Below are 18,231 nucleotides of genomic sequence, written 5' to 3'. Positions count from 1 at the left end.
GATGCAGTTTTCCGCACGAATCTGGGACCGCGAACTTGACGACGATCTTCGCAAGAACATATCCGATTTCTTTGCTGACTTGATCCACGTGTGGGACTAGACGTTGCATGAAAAGACACTTCTGAATCTCAGCATTGAGCGAGGTGAAGAATGGTGGGAGACCATAAGCGCCGCGATCTCAAGGTGTCAGGACACGAATCTGATTGGTACTCTGATGAGACACAGCCTCTTGTTTGCTTCAAAAGCGCAAGATTTTCTTTCAGTAGACATGTTGCTGGCACCAAAATCCGTCAAGTGGGCGAAATACGATGAGTTGGATTACGAAATTGTCCGAAGCGCATTGTCATTTACGGACATGAGTTCAATAAGCAGAAGAAGGTTGATTGACGATTTTATCTATGGAGAGAAGCTGGAAAAGCCTAGGTTCATTATACCTAGCGATATGCGAGCACAGTTTGAAGCGAATCGCCAGCTCACGACCATTCTTGAGGACGCTGTTGAGAGAGAGCTTTGGGACATTGCTGTTGCCTTGTACAAAGGAGAAGCACGACTATCTGCTGCCTTGCAGAGTGTCAATCTAGTCTTGGGTTGTATAAAGGACCGACGGGGGCTCCAAAGTCGTTGTTTTGTGGAGGAGACGAGCAACGGAAGAGTACATATAGTGTACTGCCTCCTCCACTATCATGACAGGCACGAAAAAGACCTCGTCAACGTCAGGTGAATGGAATGAATGTATCAGTGGACTCCGTTCCGACATGAGCTGTAGAACAAATGATCTCTGCTGATATCATTCTCACTACTTCGGTACAATGATTGGCGTCACTGGCCTCCAATGGAACCGCCCCCTTCCAGGTTTTTAAATAGCTAAGTAATTTGGATTCATAAGCTGCGGTAGGTTTTCTTAATTCACTTGATCTCCAGCATTCAACATCGTTCCAGCATCAGTTGCATTACATATACGACACGGCGGGCGTTAGGAAGCTTGAACCCATGGGGAAGCGCTGATGCAATATTCCCAAGAGGATCAACAGCTCCAACTACAAGCCCTGCCTCAAGTCCCAATAGCAGAAGTCTATCAAATAGCTTATGAAGCAACATCTACAACGCATTATGCAGTTGGTGCGGACAATTAAGAGGCAGATAACCTCTCTCACCCATGATCAGGGGCGAGTATTTATACCACTGAGAAAGTTTGATGGAGGGTCGGCTTCAGCTGAACAGATCTCTTTCGGCGCAACTCCCGTAGTTGCTTTAGGTATCAGGAGCTCTACCTTTTCCAAGGAGACTCCAAAAGGCGGAATCAATAGGGCGAGGTTTATTAGCGTGAGATGAGATTGTCTAAGATAAATGGCGGGGAATACGTCATGTCCTGCTAAGAAACGGTCGAGAGCTTCGTTCTGACTACAAACGAGGCACGAGTTGATAAAGGGTGGCACGGGGAATTAAGCCAGTTTCTCATTATACACTGATCTCCAGCGACTTATTTACACTTAAGAAGTTTAACAGTCTGTTCCCAGCGTACTACTCTGCTAAGAGACTTAACACTGCTATGACCCTAAATCTTCCCTCTAGGCTCTAACTATAGCGTATAAAGTATATGTACCGAAAACCCCCGCCTCCAAGCGTGTAGCTCTTTCTGCCTGGGAGCTGTAACTGTAACCTTGTCCGCCCTGTGATAGATACTAGATTTAACGCCTGAGAGCATCGCCCAACTGTCTGAACTGGGCTTCGCTGAGACCGGAGTACTGCAAGCAGGCCGAGCCGCAAACGGTCGGATAGGGGGGAGCCACGCCGCAGCCGCCGGTAAGAACGGTGGAGAGAACCATGCAGGTGGGAGGCACGTTATCAAACCGGGCAACTGGAAGAGCACGCGGAAAGTTAGCGAATATTCATTCAGAGTATCTCGGAGTATCAGGGACGTAGGTGATTGTACGAACCGCCGGCTCCGGGAATGGAGGTGTAGATAGTGACTCTGCCCAAGTCGGTGTTACACATGTCGAAGTTGTACTGGGGAACGCCACAGTAGCCCGTGGCAGCGGCCGTCTCCAGCAGGCCCTCGCTCGCGGCACGGATCTGAACGGTCTCGTTCAGGCCCGGGATGATGGAGCTTGCGAGGTCTTCGGTCGAGAAGGGCTCGTTCGAAGGGGCGATCTTGCATGCGCGACGAACATAGCAGTCAACGATGGGACCAACGGCGGGGACCGTTATGGAAAAGATGGAAAGGAAGAGCGTCGGGAGAGCGGCGAGAGGCATCGTGGCTGCTGGTGGTGTTATTGGGTAGTTATAGAAAACTTTTCGTGTCGATGGTGTTTGTGGTTGGAACAGATGTTGGACGCTTTCATCCGGGGACCTAACGGCTATTTATCATGATATCTGTTGCCGCAGCCTGCCACAACGAGAACGAGACCTCGGCCTGCTTGCGTCGTCGATTCGATCTCGAGGTCTGTTTCTATGTTGGTTGATTGGTTGATTCGGCGCTCTGACGGGCCCTCCTCATCTCCCAGGGCCGGCTCACACACATCTACATGCATTGACAGAGCTGGCGCCATTCGACAGCCACGAGACGAGACGTACCACGTTCTCACGCAAGTGCCCTTTCTGGCGACTCAGGCGACCGCCCGGCTGTGCGATATCGAAATACCACGGGGCCCGAATGAGAGTCAAAGAAAAGACAAACCGGCCAGCCGGCCGCCAGTCAGACAGAGAGAAACCCTACGAGCCCGTTCGGGCCAACTCCACGGAAAGAGCTCCGCCCCTGCCGCCATGACATGGATTTGAGGCCTGCGCCAACAACAATGAAAATATTGACTCAACGCCGCAGCTGTGCATGGCGAGTGCCCGACTGTATAGCTATGACGGGAAAATCTTATTTTGATCTGATGCTGCTGCTGTCTTGACGCAGTGTTCGTCCAACCCCGCCGTTGTTGAGTTAAGTCTCGCAAGTTACAACTATGTTGTAAACTGACTATAGCGTACGGATTGCATACATCTAAATCAAACGGCTTCCATTCTCCTAAGTTGAAATCTAGTCCAAAGGGTCGTTTTTCAATATAGAGACTGATATACTAAGCTAACATTAGTTTAGATAAGTAGCCCATGTTAGAGGTAGGTAAGTGTAATTGCACATTCCTTTAGGCGCGAGGCCGCCATAGATGCTTAACGGCATTATGATAAACTGCTAACTGGCTTAGCTGTATTGGTTGGAAGACTCAAGGTTAAGCATGCCAAGTCGCAGAGCGAGATCCTTAATGCTACGCTGACGGTGGTCTGTAGCTCATGTTGGACCAACACGAACTTCACCCATGTAAGTTCCTAGGACCCTGGCCATCATGTTGGGGTTCCACTTTGGGCCAACGCTGTACCCGTACCTAAGCATGATCACGGACAGGAGTTACAAATACGGCACGGAGAAATGAGCCGACTAATTACAGACCCGGCCTGGCGCCGCTCTGCTATTACGTTGATTTACTACCTTGACTGCGCACAGTGCAGTGCCCTCCCGCCAAGCATTATGAGTCAGTGTGTAATCGTGTTGGAAGTTGGAGCTTTTGGCCGGTGAGACCATGTATTGCATCGCAATACAGTATGGTGTTGGACCAACCCGGCTCTCACCTTCCTTTACGAGCGATGTTGCTGGGGTACTTTAGGTAATCGTAGGTTCTATGCATGGCGATGGGTCTTCTCAGTCTCTCCACTCTCGGGCAACGTTTTATAAATTCCATCACGGTTGACTGTGTGAAGTGACGGCTGCTGCCTGGTCTTCTTGCTGCAATATGGCGGCTATCATCTTTGCGTGGCCAATTGGCTGGTTCTTCTCGTCCCTCCTTTTCTTTTTCCTCGGCCTACGACATGAATCTAGACGACCAAGAATAATTCTAGCCGCCCTTCATGTACTTGCAGTTGCTGCAAGCCTGGGGGCCAGTGGCGAGGCCTTGCGCAAGCTGCCCCTGCTTGCTGTGCCTTTTGTCATCGGAGTGACGGCGCACACGACTTCTATCCTGCTCCTGGACAAGGGAACTAGTACGGCTGGTCTTTCCCTCTCTGCACAGCTAAAGGCAACGACCCTTCTCTGGTGCAATATCCGGAGGCTGGAGCCCTGCGGCTCCCGGCCCGCCACGGGATCAACGCTGGGATGTCAGCGCCGCATCTCGTTCGGTCTAGGTCGCATCTCGAGAACCCTGGTCTTCTGGCTTGTTGACTGGTCGATATCCGAGATTCTACTCCCCCGGACACTGCGCTCCCTCCCTCTCGGGATCCACAGCTTTGCGCCCGACAAGCGGACCGTCTTTCCGAGTCCCTGGACTTCTCCAGGGCTCGCATACTCGGACTATGTTCTCCGAGCCATCACGAGCATGCACTGGATATGGATCACATACTGCGGCTTGACGATGATGCACCATTTGTCAGCCGCACTCTTCGTCTCGGTGTTGAATTGGGAATCTCCCAGCAACTGGGCGGGACCACAGCTTTTCGGCTCCATCTGGGATGCTTACACTCTCTGCCGCTTCTGGGGCGTTTTCTGGCACCGGCTGCATGTCGTTCCATTCGCGGCTTATACGCCGCCTCTGCCCAAGGCGCTTCGCGCTCTGTGGGTCTTCTTGCTTTCTGCGGCCGGTCACGCGCTGGTGAACTGGGTCATGTATCGCAGGGGGTATGCAGCATCCGAGTTCTCGTTTTTCGTCCTAAATTGGGCCGTGTGCTTGTGCGAACATGTTCTTGGCGTGGATGGCGGGAGGATGCCTGGCAGACTCGCCAGTAAGCCGCCGTCGACGGCTAGGCGAATCGCCGGTCTCTTCTCCGTATGGCTGTTCTTCTTTTGTACCGTACCGGCGTGGCAGTATCCTGGAGTTTATGATAGGTCCTGATGTGGGCATCATGAGTCTCTTTCCTAGCTATCCTAGGCAGGTCCCCGTCTTGCATAATACTATCATTGCTGTTCTGGCACATGCCCTATGGCGGGTGCTACTCGGTCGTGTTAATCTCATCGTTTCCCATGAATACCCCGCTCCATTCTTTTTATTCAACACACCAAGGAGGGCTGTAACCGTAACTCTCCTCGGTCACTTTATTTACTTTCACTTCCGAGATTGCACACTCCTGTGAAGCCATCAGAGCTGCACATATCAACCGATTGCAAAATTGTCGGATCTCCCGAAAGCACCATGACCGAACCCCGTGACTCGACCGAGACGTCTCTGCCACCCTACGACGCGGTCTCGCAGCCGTATCAGGAGGTGTGCCCCCCCACAACTCTCGTCATAGAAGGCCAGTCGATCCACGCTCTAGCGGCAGATTCCCCGCCACTGTATCATCTCAGTCTTGGTGTCTCAAGCCTTTCGGATATCACCACGGAGGTAGAGCTCTCGCGCGTTGAGCCAAAGCAAGATGGCTCGGGACGCCAACGCCATATATATGACTTGCGATATATGCGCTCGGGGCCTGGTGGCTACGTGAAGCTGCCGTCCGACTCGCCTCACTACTTTATCGAGCGTGCAAGCCGTCGCGTCCCGGGCCTTCAAGATGTTGGCCTCAAGAAAAGCCGCTTGCCGGGAAAGGCATGTACGACTGTTCTACCTGTTGACATCAGAGGCAAGACCAGCAAGTACAGCATACCCAATTTTGTCAAAGACAGCGCCCCCGTGTTCAGTATCAACAAAAATAGGTGGGCGGATGCGCAAGGGGCTTTGATTGCCTCCATGCATGATAATACCGAACACAGCCTGGTCGTCACGGCGGCCCTGCCGCGCGCCCAGTTTGACATGCTCGTAGCACTGTGGTGCTGCAAGGTATGGGAGTCTGGAGTTGCCAATGCCGAAAAGGTGCACGAGGGGATCGACGGAGGTGAGTAATTCAGTTAGATATGTACATTCCAACACGTCGTTTGGTCGCTGACTTGTCATCTGTGTTTTTAGTGAAGAGAAAGATGCGGCTGGCAAGGGAGTTTGGCATGAGTCGCTCAACCAGTAAGTTGTCTGCCATTCATCTGCGCCGGCCAGTATCAATCCATTAACATGGTGTTCAGTGGGACCCGGAGGAGCGTCAGGGGCATTTTGAGTTAGCGGGTACGGAGTTCTGGATTCAAGATACAATCAGAGTTTCTAGAAACAGATATATCGCCATTGCACTGCCTAGTTATTGTTGGACCTTTGAACCAGCCCTTTCTTTGCAGGCCAGTGAATTCTGAAGTCGATGGGGATAATGATATGGGCTGTCAGTTTGGCGCAGAGGCTTCCGAGGCCGGCACTATGGAAAGGCAAGTCCAGTGAAGGAGGGGCGTGTGGTATGATTCCAAGCCAGAGGACGTCGTCAAAGCAGGTTGAATATCTTTCGACCTGTCTCACCCAATCTACATGACAGACACCAAAACCGTCGTCAAGATAGATGCGATAGACAACACGTCCCAAGAAGCCCGTAGAGAGCCAGCAGCATTTTTGTCTTTGTCACCCGTCCCTGCACTGTCGTTGCTGCTCCCACCAGACCGCGGTCCCTCGGTTACGTCGCCGGGGCCGGCAGCCCATGCGAAGCCCGACAAGACCTTCTCGGAGTAGCCAGGGGTTGACGTGTCCATCGTGCCGTCGTCGTTGGCCGTCGAGCCCTTGACACACTTGGCCCCGTTCCACTTCACGTCCGCCACCGCAGACCACAGGCTAGTCATATTGGTCAACGTGTCCCAGGTATAGAATAGCTTGCAGTTGGCCGCCTCGTAGTGGAACTGCAGGGGCGCGCCTAGGTCGTCGTTGGGATAGACGTTTGCGGAGTTGACAGTCCATCCATCTGTGGGCATGCCAGCGAGCGGCGGGTCTGCCTCAGCGAAGGGCGTTACTTCGATACCCTCGGGCGGCTTGACGGGGCCGAGGGCCGGCCAGAGCTTCTGGTAGCTTCCCAGCGCGATGACGGGGCCGCCCTTCGTGCCGCCAACCGCCTGCATGGGTGCATCAATAGGACGACCACCCATAGCAACGACCTGAACACCGAGCTCACGGGTGATTATACCAACGATATAGGCGCAGGCGGATGCGCAGTGACCGTCAGTCACAATTATGGTATCCTCGGGCTTGAACCAGGGCTCGGGGATGGTGAAAATGCCCGGGAGTCCATCGGAAGCATAGGACACCTCCTGGGGCTGGATGATGTTGGTGTATTCATCCTCGCCGATCTTCTCGGGGCCATAGAAGCTGCTCCAGTCCGTGAAGTTCTTCAAGTCCTTATCGAGAAAGCCGCTGGACCCAACCGGGTAGGGCATGATCTTGACATCGGCGCCCATTTTCCCAAGTATGGTCCCGGCCCAGTTCAGGAGGGGGTGCGCACGTACGCGCATCTTCATGTGCGCCTTGCTGTTGTTGGGGAAGAGGGTGGCGTATAAAGATATGGCATTCCACGCAAGGCCTCCACCATTACCCTGGAGGTCAATAATGAGCCTGGACTTGCCTTGCTTCCTGCTGGTCTCGACGAATTCGGCACTGACCCTACTGAAGTCGAGGAGGTCTGCGAGAACATCGGATGGGAGGATGGTCCCGCCGCCTGTTTGGTTCGGCGATATAAACAGATTCACAGCAAGGACGGCGGTGTCTTTCAGGGCTGACTCGTTAAAGAGATAGCCGCTCTGGTACCTGTCCTCGTGGATGACGAAGGCCTCAGGGTATCCTGCCAGAGCCGGTGCGAAGCCCGACCGTACGTGGCGGATGGGCACTTCTGTCTCGCCGGTCTTCCCAGGAACCTCGAAGCGCTCGTGCACGGCCTCGGCGGAGTTGATGCCGGAGAAGTTGGTCGCCACCCAGGCGATATTGGCGATGGTTGCTTTGGTGGCGTTGGCGAACTCGATCACGCTTTCGTCCGCGAGGGTGGTGTACAGGAACTGACGGGCCCCAGTAGTCTCGAGGACGTTCGCCAGGGCAGCACTGTACAGCTGACTGTTATACGCTGCATTAGGGTCCTGGTCTCGGGAGTTGTCAACGGCTCGCTGCTGGACGTGGTCGACAATGGGAACCGAGTCGAACCTGACGACCTCAGAAGCAATATACCCTTGCTCCACACTTTTCTCATAGTCGGCTAGCCTGGGGTCAGCAGGTCTTGTTCGTCAAATAGGTACAGGGTCATCCATCGTCTTACAGTGAAGGTAGATCTTGGGATTCGCGATACCGTCTTCGGAGATTGACACAAAGAGAGCGGGCGTTTCAAAACTGAATAAAGTGCCTATCACAGGGGTAATTACCAGATGGCCGTCACGGGGCTTGACATTAATCAGCCGATACAGGTCGCTTGCGAAGTCGAGCTGTGACTGGTAGCCACCGGCCTTCAGTATCTGGGTGATATTGGTGAGCCCCCCAAAGATATCGACGCCGGGGTAGAGGTATCCCTCCGGGGGGTTTTGCAGAATGCCGACAGTGCTCTGGAACTCGAGCCATGGTCTGAGGTATTTGACAAGCGTAACGTCTCTCTCAACATCGACCGGGACCGAGCGCAGGCAGTCGAACGCCAAGGAGGGTCTCACCGCAAGTTTCTCTACATGCACCACGCACGTGAGTTCGCGTCCGCCATCGCCGTCGTGCACACCTCGTGGGAAGGTTACGGTTGACATACCTGTCGTGTTCTCTAGCACGGCCCCGTCGTAGGCCTTGCCAATCTCTGCACAGGCGTTGCCATTTGCTCGTTTCCAAAGTGGGCTTGAAGCCGAAGGCGCGGCAACGGCAGGGCCCGCAAGGAGCAAAACTCGCACGAGGGCCCCTACGTGGTGCAACATTCTGTCGTCGATGTGGCGAGGAGATCGCAGTTGACAATATCGCGGCCCACGTTTCTCATCGCCTGCTGGGTTATTGGCCTTTTGTATGTCCTGCCCGGCAGCTAGCGAGCTGTTCCCGGCAAGCTCTAGCCGACACGGCAAACCTTTCTTATGGCTCCAACAGGCACGGCCGAGGGAATTGTACGCTGGATGCTGTTGGTGCATCTTGGCGGACGTGGGTGGGTGGGTTCTGTTCATCGTATCGTGTTGGACGGGATGCTGGAGAGAAGATGCCCGGGGTAAGGTTCAGGTCATCCAATCGGCGCTCGCCCAGATGACAATACTGGATCCGGCTGGGGCATGTTGCGAGCCCAGGGTTTGTAGGCTGCAATCAATGACAGTGTGTCTAGTTCGTCTTAGACGAGTGCGACTCTGCATATAGTTCCAGTTGCACCACGTGGGTCGCCGAGCGAAAGTAGACTCGGTTACTCATCATCACTTTATCATCAGTGATGTATACTTTCTCGTAACGGTTCAAGATACGGCCATTGACAGTTTTTCATTGGCTGCATCCTTGATTGAGCGAGATGATGGCTGGTTTTGGACTCTCTGTCTTTGGATATCACCCAACACCCTTGGATATTTGACTTCTTTTCCTCGTGCCATCCAATTCGGAGGAATACCGCGAGAATTCATGAAACAACTTATTTGTCACTTCATTCCAGCTTCTTTTGCTAAGAAATGGCCAAAGGCTGGGCCAACATTTCAAAAGAAAAGGACAGGGGCATGTTTGGCGACAAATCAAGGACGATTGAATGTTGAGCAGGCAATGAATGACGTCAAGGCGAATATCGAATACGAGGAACAAACACGAATTCGAAATGCTTTTCTGCAACGAGCTGTTGACCAAATGATTTGACACACTGCTGTTGCGATGTATAGGATCGGAGGACGGGTGGTGGCGAAACATTCTTTCGGCCTTCTCGTGAACATGACCAAAGAGCAGCTCCATGATGCGTTCATTTGCTTAAATTGTGGTGAAAGTCCGGGAGGCCATTGTGCTCTAATAGAGGAGCACAACCAGCATGCTCTAAGTGCACGTAATACATGTACATTTACTTGATTATCCTATTTCATTTGTACTTGCTCGTACAGCATTTAACTCCCTCGAATTGATGTGAAAGGTAATAAGTGAGCTCCTGTGGCTTAATATAAACTTCATCACCAGGACATATTTGAACATAGACTGACTTAAGGTCAGCTAGCCCTACCAGTGGTTCTTGTCTGCAGTAAACATTACTGAACAAGATGGTATGGTTGCTATGGTATAAAGCGCAGCGCCCTATCAGTGATAGTAGACTACACTATATGAGAATCCAGGATTAATCTGACTTGATGTGATTTACACTTTCTTCTAGCGAATAGCTAACTTTACTGCAAAGCAGAATCACAGCAAATCAATGGCGTATGCTGATTTTAAGTGGTTTATTCTACTGGCAGTTGATGGGGTATTTGCAAGTTTGCGCAAAAGAAATGTCACTAAAGCCCCTACCTTTATGAAAGTGCAGTTAGACTTCCGGTCTATACATTGATCCATTCAAGTCTGACGCCCCTAAACTGACTGAAGAGATCACCTTCACAAGACGGGCAATAACAAGCCCGTATGGGACATTGGTGTTCTGGCGTTTTGCGCGTGCGTGCAGTGAGAACACTAAAGTATTCAGGAGTTTTCAGCCAGAGCAGCATATGCTACCGCTTTGAATGAATGCCATTATGTGAGTTTAGCTGCGTTTGACACTCTAAAATCTACTGAAAAGACGAGGAGTGACAAACAGGCAACCTGTGATGCTCCACCCCGTGAATGGAAAAGCTTAGAAACGTTCAATCTCTGGTCTATTAATATAACTTGTGAAGTGGAAATGTTTATAACGCTAAAAAAATTCCTCTCTTTTTCCAAATGCTGTCAAGTAAACACGGAAGTCTTTCATTCTTTCAAAACCAATATCTTGTTCTAACATCCTAAGTCTGGACGATACGGTAGTCACCCTGGACAATACCGTTCAAGATCCATGGGGTGCATGTGTGTTCCTCCGAGGTACGGTCGCCACTGCACGTCTCCAAAGTGCCCTTAGTGCAGCGATAGACAGGTGTGAAACCGACCCGGCCAGTCTCTCCGGCATAGACAGTCAGCTCGGTCTGGAAGCCCTTGCTCTCGGAGTCGCTGAACTCAAAGCCAACGGAGACAGAAACAACGCCAAATGGGTCACCCAGCGAGGCTGAGAAAGAGGTGGTTCGAGAAACGGATTGATCGTAGGTGATGGTGATGGTGCGGTCGGTTTCCTCAGCTGGGACGGATCCGGACACAATCTGAGTGTCGAAGGTGGTGAGGTAGGGCTCGCCGTTAGCCTGGTAAGACTTGCTCTTGAAACCAGTGCAACGAGCCTGGTTGCGAGACTCAGTGGCCTTCAGCGTGTTGTCCTTCGGAGGAGAGCCAACTGCGAGAGGCTCGATAACGGTGCCGTTGGCGAACTTGAGGTAGCCACCCTGGAGTCCGCTGCCGACGCTGCGTCCCTCGGTGTCGCGGCGACCCCATGGTACACCAGCTGCCTCGCAGTCACCAGAACCGCAGCAGAATTGAACCACTAGTTTTCATTGTTAGAATTTGATTCAAGACTGCAGACTTCTTTTACTTACTGAAGGTATCCTCCATGCGAAGCTGGCTAGAGCATTCGGCATTCTCGGTGTGGTAGATCAGATCTCCGCAACCAGTTGTAGTCAAGCTGGCTGGGGATCGGACCATGTAGCTACCGGGCTGGCCGCCGCAAGGGTCGATGAAGTCACCCCAGACAAGGTACTTCACTTTTCCGGTGCCCTCTTTGAAGCCCTGGCCACCAAAGACGGTGTTGGTGTCGTAAATGACACACTCAGGGTATCCGGGACCACTGCTGGCGATGGAGGAAGGGCAGTCGTTGCATCCCTCAGACTTACACCAAGAAACATCTTGGGCAGTGGCCAGGGCAGCGAACGCCGCAGGAAGGATGAACGATTGCTTCATAGTTGAGCTGAAGATGAGATCAAAGTACTGTTGATGGGATGGAAGGATAGACTTGTGTATTGAGATGATGTTGTGGATGATGAGGAAAGCCCGAATGATGGTGTTACAGACACTCGTCTTTATAGTTGTTTCGCATGAGCAATGATCTATCCGAACTGTCTAAACTCTGAGAAGTTGTGAATTAATGATCGTCCCCAAAGTTCTTTGCGTTTGCCTAATGCTTTCAGCTTATCCACATCCTGAACCGGGGTTAATCTGACAGCTGTTGATCTTGATCTTGAGCCAAAAGTCTCTCTAATGTTAGATCAGGCTACTAAGTGCTCACATAGCTCTGCTGAAGTTGTTGATCGACTCCAAAGTCCCTTTGGGTGACCCTCTCGGCAGCTCCACATTTCCATCAGGGGTTTCCGGCAGTTGTCGATCTTGGGCCACAAAATCTACGAAGGGTTGCATCAGGCTACAGCTTCACACCAGCCCCACGCGACGCAGCGACATAGCCTCTCCAGGCTTCCAAAATTCTGTTTGTGGTTGAAAGAAATGATTCCGGAAATAGAAGATCAACACGCAGGTTGACATTCGACCATAGAAAAGGCTGAATTTAGGTTTTTGATAAGACTAGGTATATGCCTAGAGAAGCCCTTTCTCGTTGGATATTGCAAGGAGTGGGAACCATTCCTACGATTACAGGGCTCGGCCGATGAAGGCGCCACTTTTACAGGGCCCAACTGGCGGAGGAGTCACTGAAGACTTCACATCCATGCCACCTGGCTGATCATCATTGAGATCATCATCAGGCTCGAGGCGTTTACTCGGGACCCCTTGAAGAGACGCAGGCAACAAAATATCATCAAGTCGCGAAAGGGACTTTGGTAGATTTATTTGGTAAGATATTCACCGACTGGAGTTCTACAAATACTTATTCTCTCGTCCGCCTTTCCAAAAGAATGCAATCTGGCCCTCATCAACCCATCTAGACATCTCAACCCCAGTCTCTCTCTTCACTTCTTGTCTTCACCAGTATCAAGTCCAACTCCAGCATACCAAGACTCGTAATCATGGTTTCTATTAAGCAACTCGCTACCTTCTTTTCCTCGGCTCTTGCCGTCGTGGCATCGCCTACTTTCCGCAACTCTAGCGACAATGTCAACGACATTTCTGCTCGTCAAGCTTCGCAGATCCCTCCCAACTCTCTGTACCTCGTCGAATGGTACCCCAACGGCTGTGGCAACGGCAACGGAGTTTCTCTCACCGGTCACGAGGAGACTCTCGCCGTTTGCTCCAAGTTCAACGGTCTCTATGACCCCAACGCCGCCGACTCCGCTTCCGTCCGCTTCTTGTTCCCGGACGACGGCCGCACCTTCAAGTGGCGCCTCTTCAGCAGCAACACCTGCAGCACGCAGATTGCGACCGGCACCGGTGGCGGATGCTTCAGCGTCCCATCCAACCAGAACGTCGGCGCCATCATTGTCTACACCTAAGATACCCAGGGCCCTGAAGTTTTGTCTTATGTTTTTATCTTATTGCGCGCATGCGAGGACGTTCAGGCTGGAAATGCTTTTATGTATGGGAGGTGGAAGTTTATGAAGAGATTTTCGGATTAGTGAAGAATGTAATTCTTGAACTTTAAATTTGTTAAGCATGGCCAAATGTGGACTTTGCTGTTAAACTGAACAATGACTCGGCTTCCTGTTCATCGACGCTCATGTGTTTCCCAATGAACGACTGCTACTTGTTTTCCGTGGACCTTGTCCAAGATCTCTCTCCAAGCTAAATAGTTCTCGGTAGATGCCTGCATGGCGGCCCGCTCCTGACAGGGACAGGAGAAGCCCTAGCGTCTGCATCAAAGAGTAAAAAGCGGAAAATATGATGATCACTTACAGGGGGGGTATCCAGAAAAGGCACCAGAACACGCTTCAAGTCTTCAGCGGTTGAGCCAAAGTCCCGTTCAGGGCCCCGCTGTCTCCTTTCAAGTCGGGTTGAACCCCGATTGATAAGCATGGTCAGGACGACTGGCAGCGCTATTCATGGTTTCTATTACTCCGAGAAGCCGCTGGTTCTCACATCTGCTCACCGCCAGATGGGCCAGACGCTGATATAGCCGACGTGTGTACACCCAAGTCTCAAGATTAAACAGGTTTCGAGAAAAGCGGCCATGGAGAAAGTCGCCTAGAAAGACCGAAGGAGATGTCAACAAGAACGATAAACCAGACAGCACTGCTAGGACTGGAGGAACCTATGGAATCGCAATCGCCGCTGCGTAGCTAGAAATTTCGGCTCTCCTGCGGGAGGCGCTGTTACTGGGGGACGCTCGCCCCCCTCTTATGTTTTGGATAATCCTGGGGCCGATAAAGAATGGGCAATGCAGAATGCAATGTTGTAGAGGCGGTAGCTAGCACATCGGCTGCTTCTCAACACTTTTAAATTCTCTCAGATGGTTAGATCGAAGTGCCTGTAAAGGTCCTTCGTGCCTCAGGTGTAAAGGAATGAACCTTTGCCCAGTTGTATGATAAGAGCCTGCTGTGAAGTCTAGCAGTGCCTTCACTGTTCGTATCATCGCTTTCACCTGGAAGAAATCTGGAAACTGCATGACATAACGGCATGTTAGATGAGACAGGTAAGGTTCAAAAGACCTAAGGGGTACTAGTTGGGCCTCAACCCTTATAATCATCAGATTTTAGATCTAAGACGGGAAGAGGTGCATGTCTCAAGGTCTTCTTGATCATTCCATTCACCAGTAATGTTTCGCTATAACCAGTTCTTCTTACGTGATGCCAACATTCACTTGTAGTCACGCAAATAATTCAGGTGCGCCTCGTACGAGGTTCATCTGGTACAGTTCAAGCCTCTTGAGTTAGGCGGCGAATTTTCGCCCTTGATCCCGCTCAGGCCGAGATTGAAAGTCTGGTTGAACCTGCTTCCTGCCATACAGAAGATGCCAGTTGACGTCGGGGCGCATGAAACTGTTTTACACGATCGTCCCTGAGCCGCGGGGCGCATTCTTGATAACTAACTATGCTCCGATGTTGCGACCTGGTACTGCCTAATATGGATCAGGATCACCCTGTTGTCTTGATCGTCTCAGCTCGGCCAATGCTCCGGCCAATCTGGAGCGGTCCAAAATTAATGAGCGGCTCGGCGCGCTGCAAGGCTCTTCAGGCACCCAAGACAAGACCCAGAAGTTCTCTCAATTATTCACTTAAGCGGGCCTTTTCGATCCTTGAAGCCTCTTGGCTCAGGTTATGCCAAGCGTCTTCGGGTTGTGCCGCCGGGTCAATGCCAAGTCAAGTACCCTTAGAAGTATGTCTGAGACAGAGTCGATATGTGTCGAGTTTGGCAGATAGTTGGTAATAGGGCTTACATCCTGGAATGTCAAGGCCTCTGCGTGAAAGCAAGAACTGATCATGTGTGAAACTATCGCCAGCCTTGCAGAGCTGGTGACAGTGGAGAGTGGTTTGGACGGCGCGAGCCTGGCATGCCGCAGCAAGTGGCGCACGTTAGAAACTCTAGCAAGACAGGAGCTGACATTGCATTAACGACCCCGTGGGGCAGACTGTTACAAACGTTATTGAGGCGTTGACTTAGCCATACAAAGTATTCAATACGATCATTATCCGAAGAATCACTTTGCTATCCCTCGATGTTATCGAGACATGTCAGCTCGTCGTCTCAGCTAATAGTCTCAGCTCCTCGACCAGATCGAATACAGCAGTAAGAAGTAACTTGAGAGCTCATGAGAAGAGCGTCGCGAAAGTCTCGTTCCAGACGGGCTAGGAAGCATGTGCTTCGGGCCGGAAGTTGTTTTGCTTGTAGAAGGGAGTAGAAGTCTAGGGAAATCCTATGAAGAGAAAACGTATATAAACAGGTTTGCGTCCCGACTTTCCAACATCTCTGATCAGCTCACCAACAGCATCAAAAAGAAACAACAGGCCTCAAAACCATCACTGTCTCTCTTTCATCCTTCTTCTATCCAACTTTGCCTCTCTTTAGACCAAGCTCAAAAACCTATCACAATGCGTTTCACCGTCGCTATCGTCGCCTACTTCGCCTCAGTTGCCCTCGCTGCCCCCGAGGGCCTCTCCACTCGAGAGCAAGACCCCGAGGCCGTCATCGACCCCCTCGAGGGCAAGGCCGAGCTCCTAGCCGCTACCAACGCATCTGCCCCTGACCTCGTGTACGCCGGAGTCCTCGGTAACGGTCTCCTCGAAGGCTTCGTCGACCCTTCCGTTCCCGCCATCGACGCACGGGACCTCGAGGCCGCCGACCTCGACACCCGCCAGACCTGCGGTGCCAACACCATCAGCTGCAGCAAAACCAACCAGGCTCGCACCGGAATCTGCGGCCGCCTTCTCGACATCCTCGGCGGCCCTACCTTCGTCAACCAGCCCCTGCCCGCTGCCAACTATTGGTGCTGGGCCGATGTCCATGTCAGCACCAACAACCGCTGCTGCATCAGCTGGAGCAGACGGGTTAGCGGATCCAGGACCCAGCACTTGTTCAACGCTGCCGTCAAAACCATGAACCGCTGCAAGGCGAATGCGTTGGTCTCTGGATGGTCGCGTGATGTCAAGCTTGGCACCACATGTGTTCGCCAGTGCCTTTCCAACCGACCCAACGGTTGCGTCTAAGGAACTCGAACTCGACTTGGCGCGCAAGTTTGCCGGAACCTCAAGAGGCTTGAGCTGTACCGGATCTACCTCACCAAGTGGCACTGGCGCAGACCTATTATGTGGCGGAGGACGACTTCAGATTGACGACGGTGGAAGACGCGATGCTGGGATTGATATTGAGTTTTAAAATTCACTTCCTAACGCAACTTTACTTTGTACACGAGGTAGAGTTATTCGATGAATACAGATTGGTGCTGTTGCTCAAGTTGTTCCCCAAATGAATAGTGAAGGTCGTGATATGACGCAAGCCATGTGAATGCAAGCACCGTTTAAACTGAGGATTCTCTCAAGAGTATACTACAGATGTCTAGCTACAGCCACTTCAACGGCACTCATCTTTTCCAACGCTTCGTCCACATTCCTCTCCATCTCTTCGTCTCCAAGTTGACTCTTCAACTCCCCCAACCGCCTCTTCCAGAATCCCCATCTCTCCAGGTTAAATCCGAAAGTGCCCGCAAACAACGGTCCTGCTCGGTATATCCGCTGCTCTTGGTCATCGAAAGGGCCGCGAGTGTGCCAGATCAGGCTCTCCTCCAAGATCACTGGTGCCGCGTGGATGAAATACTCCGCAGCGACGGCGACTCTCGTCACCGCTTCGGGGCACAACACCTTCGTGTCCTTCTCTGCATGTTCCCCAGTGCCCTCAGATGCCTCGTCAGGCGGACCCTCGGGCGTCGCAGCCGGTTGCGCTCTGGCGGCTTCGTCCTCTTTCGTCGGCTCACTGTCCACACAACTCCGAGAGGCACACTCCAGCCCATGTTCCTGCATCCACAACAGCTCGGCCTTCGTTCTTTGCTGCTCCCTCTCCTTCAGATCCTCTTCAAACTCTCCCTTGCGCCTTTTCCTCTCGCTCTCCAGGTCCCCTGCGAGCTTCTCTAAGTCCTTTTCGAGACCCTCCTTTATCGACCACAGCATGAGATTCAGTGCTCGCTTCGGCCCGCTCCCAACCAGGCGCGCGAACCAGGCGTTGAAACTGAGCCAATGCTCCAGAGTACATCCGTCCATGGAGAGATCCGTACGCGTTGGATCTATCCCCAGTTGTTAGGAAAACATCGGCTACAGCTTTACGTAGGGAAGTCTCACCGTCATTCCACCCCTCTCTCAATGTCTGTCCAAGCTCAGGCAAGTCCTTCCACGCCGAGTCCTCAGTCTACGAGATCGAATAAATTAGCGTTGAAACATAGACACGCATAATCCCTCCGCAGGCATCTCACCTCCTCTCCAATGATCTCCAGCTCCAGCACAACGTCGGTGAGCAATCGCTGCCCAATGTGACGATATGGCACGCAGCTGACCATCCGCGTATAAATGTCCCAGAACTCCCACATCTCCACTCGTTGGCCGGGTTCATTGTCTTTCTGCGCCTCCTCGACGTATGAAACCCAAGCTTTCTGTGCTGCGCCCACAACTTCCTGTGTCCTATCCTTCATATTATCTTCCGACAAACCATCAAAGGCCTCCATGATTGTAAAGAAAAGTTCTTCAAAGTCCGGGTGAAAGCGTTCAAACATCCTCTGAAAGTCAATGCCATGATAGACAAACTCCGTCTCGAACGTCTGCGGCTCGTGTTGCCCTCGCGATCTCTTGGGTTCAGCTGTGGGAGAGGGCCGAGAGGCTGATTTGCTGGACCGGCGCCAGAGACGGTTGAGTGGGAAAATGCGCATGGCTTCTAAGAAAGCTGTAGCTGAGGTCTAAAGAGAAGTGCCAGTGGAAGAGGAGCATGAGCTGTGGGCCGTGTTGTTCGCCGGCAACCCCTTGACTTATGAATGTCGGGTCGTAACTTAGCCGCC

At 52.1% G+C, this 18,231-nt stretch overlaps 8 protein-coding genes across 8 annotated transcripts; 4 read left to right on the top strand and 4 right to left on the bottom strand.

Annotated features, from left to right (window-relative positions):
- Positions 1-1,688: 1,688 nt before the first annotated feature.
- On the bottom strand, positions 1,689-2,253 carry CGGC5_v002793 (uncharacterized protein; the record flags this gene model as incomplete). Its single annotated transcript, XM_032031672.1, has 2 exons — positions 1,689-1,858; positions 1,938-2,253. 2 exons carry the CDS (start codon positions 2,251-2,253, stop codon positions 1,689-1,691), a joined length of 486 nt encoding a protein of 161 aa, XP_031888678.1.
- Positions 2,254-3,773: 1,520 nt separating this feature from the next.
- CGGC5_v002792 (uncharacterized protein) lies at positions 3,774-4,865 on the top strand (the record flags this gene model as incomplete). The annotated part of the gene is made up of 1 exon (XM_032031671.1): positions 3,774-4,865. One exon carries the CDS (start codon positions 3,774-3,776, stop codon positions 4,863-4,865), a length of 1,092 nt encoding a protein of 363 aa, XP_031888939.1.
- A 297-nt stretch (positions 4,866-5,162) lies between these two features.
- On the top strand, positions 5,163-6,054 carry CGGC5_v002791 (uncharacterized protein; the record flags this gene model as incomplete). The annotated part of the gene is made up of 4 exons (XM_066151035.1): positions 5,163-5,602; positions 5,663-5,841; positions 5,913-5,963; positions 6,023-6,054. The coding sequence occupies 4 exons, from the start codon at positions 5,163-5,165 to the stop codon at positions 6,052-6,054; spliced, it is 702 nt and encodes a 233-aa protein (XP_066009307.1).
- A 292-nt stretch (positions 6,055-6,346) lies between these two features.
- ustP-4 (Peptidase S41 family protein ustP) lies at positions 6,347-8,740 on the bottom strand (the record flags this gene model as incomplete). The annotated part of the gene is made up of 3 exons (XM_032031669.1): positions 6,347-8,049; positions 8,110-8,502; positions 8,581-8,740. The coding sequence occupies 3 exons, from the start codon at positions 8,738-8,740 to the stop codon at positions 6,347-6,349; spliced, it is 2,256 nt and encodes a 751-aa protein (XP_031888940.1).
- A 1,998-nt stretch (positions 8,741-10,738) lies between these two features.
- On the bottom strand, positions 10,739-11,774 carry CGGC5_v002789 (uncharacterized protein; the record flags this gene model as incomplete). The annotated part of the gene is made up of 2 exons (XM_032031667.1): positions 10,739-11,361; positions 11,414-11,774. 2 exons carry the CDS (start codon positions 11,772-11,774, stop codon positions 10,739-10,741), a joined length of 984 nt encoding a protein of 327 aa, XP_031888886.1.
- A 1,055-nt stretch (positions 11,775-12,829) lies between these two features.
- Positions 12,830-13,252, top strand: CGGC5_v002788 (uncharacterized protein; the record flags this gene model as incomplete). The annotated part of the gene is made up of 1 exon (XM_032031666.1): positions 12,830-13,252. The coding sequence occupies one exon, from the start codon at positions 12,830-12,832 to the stop codon at positions 13,250-13,252; it is 423 nt and encodes a 140-aa protein (XP_031888887.1).
- A 2,532-nt stretch (positions 13,253-15,784) lies between these two features.
- CGGC5_v002787 (uncharacterized protein) lies at positions 15,785-16,399 on the top strand (the record flags this gene model as incomplete). The annotated part of the gene is made up of 1 exon (XM_032031665.1): positions 15,785-16,399. One exon carries the CDS (start codon positions 15,785-15,787, stop codon positions 16,397-16,399), a length of 615 nt encoding a protein of 204 aa, XP_031888990.1.
- A 339-nt stretch (positions 16,400-16,738) lies between these two features.
- Positions 16,739-17,904, bottom strand: CGGC5_v002786 (uncharacterized protein; the record flags this gene model as incomplete). The annotated part of the gene is made up of 3 exons (XM_032031664.1): positions 16,739-17,469; positions 17,525-17,591; positions 17,656-17,904. 3 exons carry the CDS (start codon positions 17,902-17,904, stop codon positions 16,739-16,741), a joined length of 1,047 nt encoding a protein of 348 aa, XP_031888689.1.
- Between the last annotated feature and the right edge of the window lie 327 nt (positions 17,905-18,231).

Source organism: Colletotrichum fructicola, assembly GCF_000319635.2.
Source record: "Colletotrichum fructicola Nara gc5 chromosome Unknown KSG_Nara_v1_contig02, whole genome shotgun sequence".
Taxonomy (NCBI): domain Eukaryota; kingdom Fungi; phylum Ascomycota; class Sordariomycetes; order Glomerellales; family Glomerellaceae; genus Colletotrichum; species Colletotrichum fructicola.
This window is presented reverse-complemented; position numbering and strand designations above follow the sequence as displayed.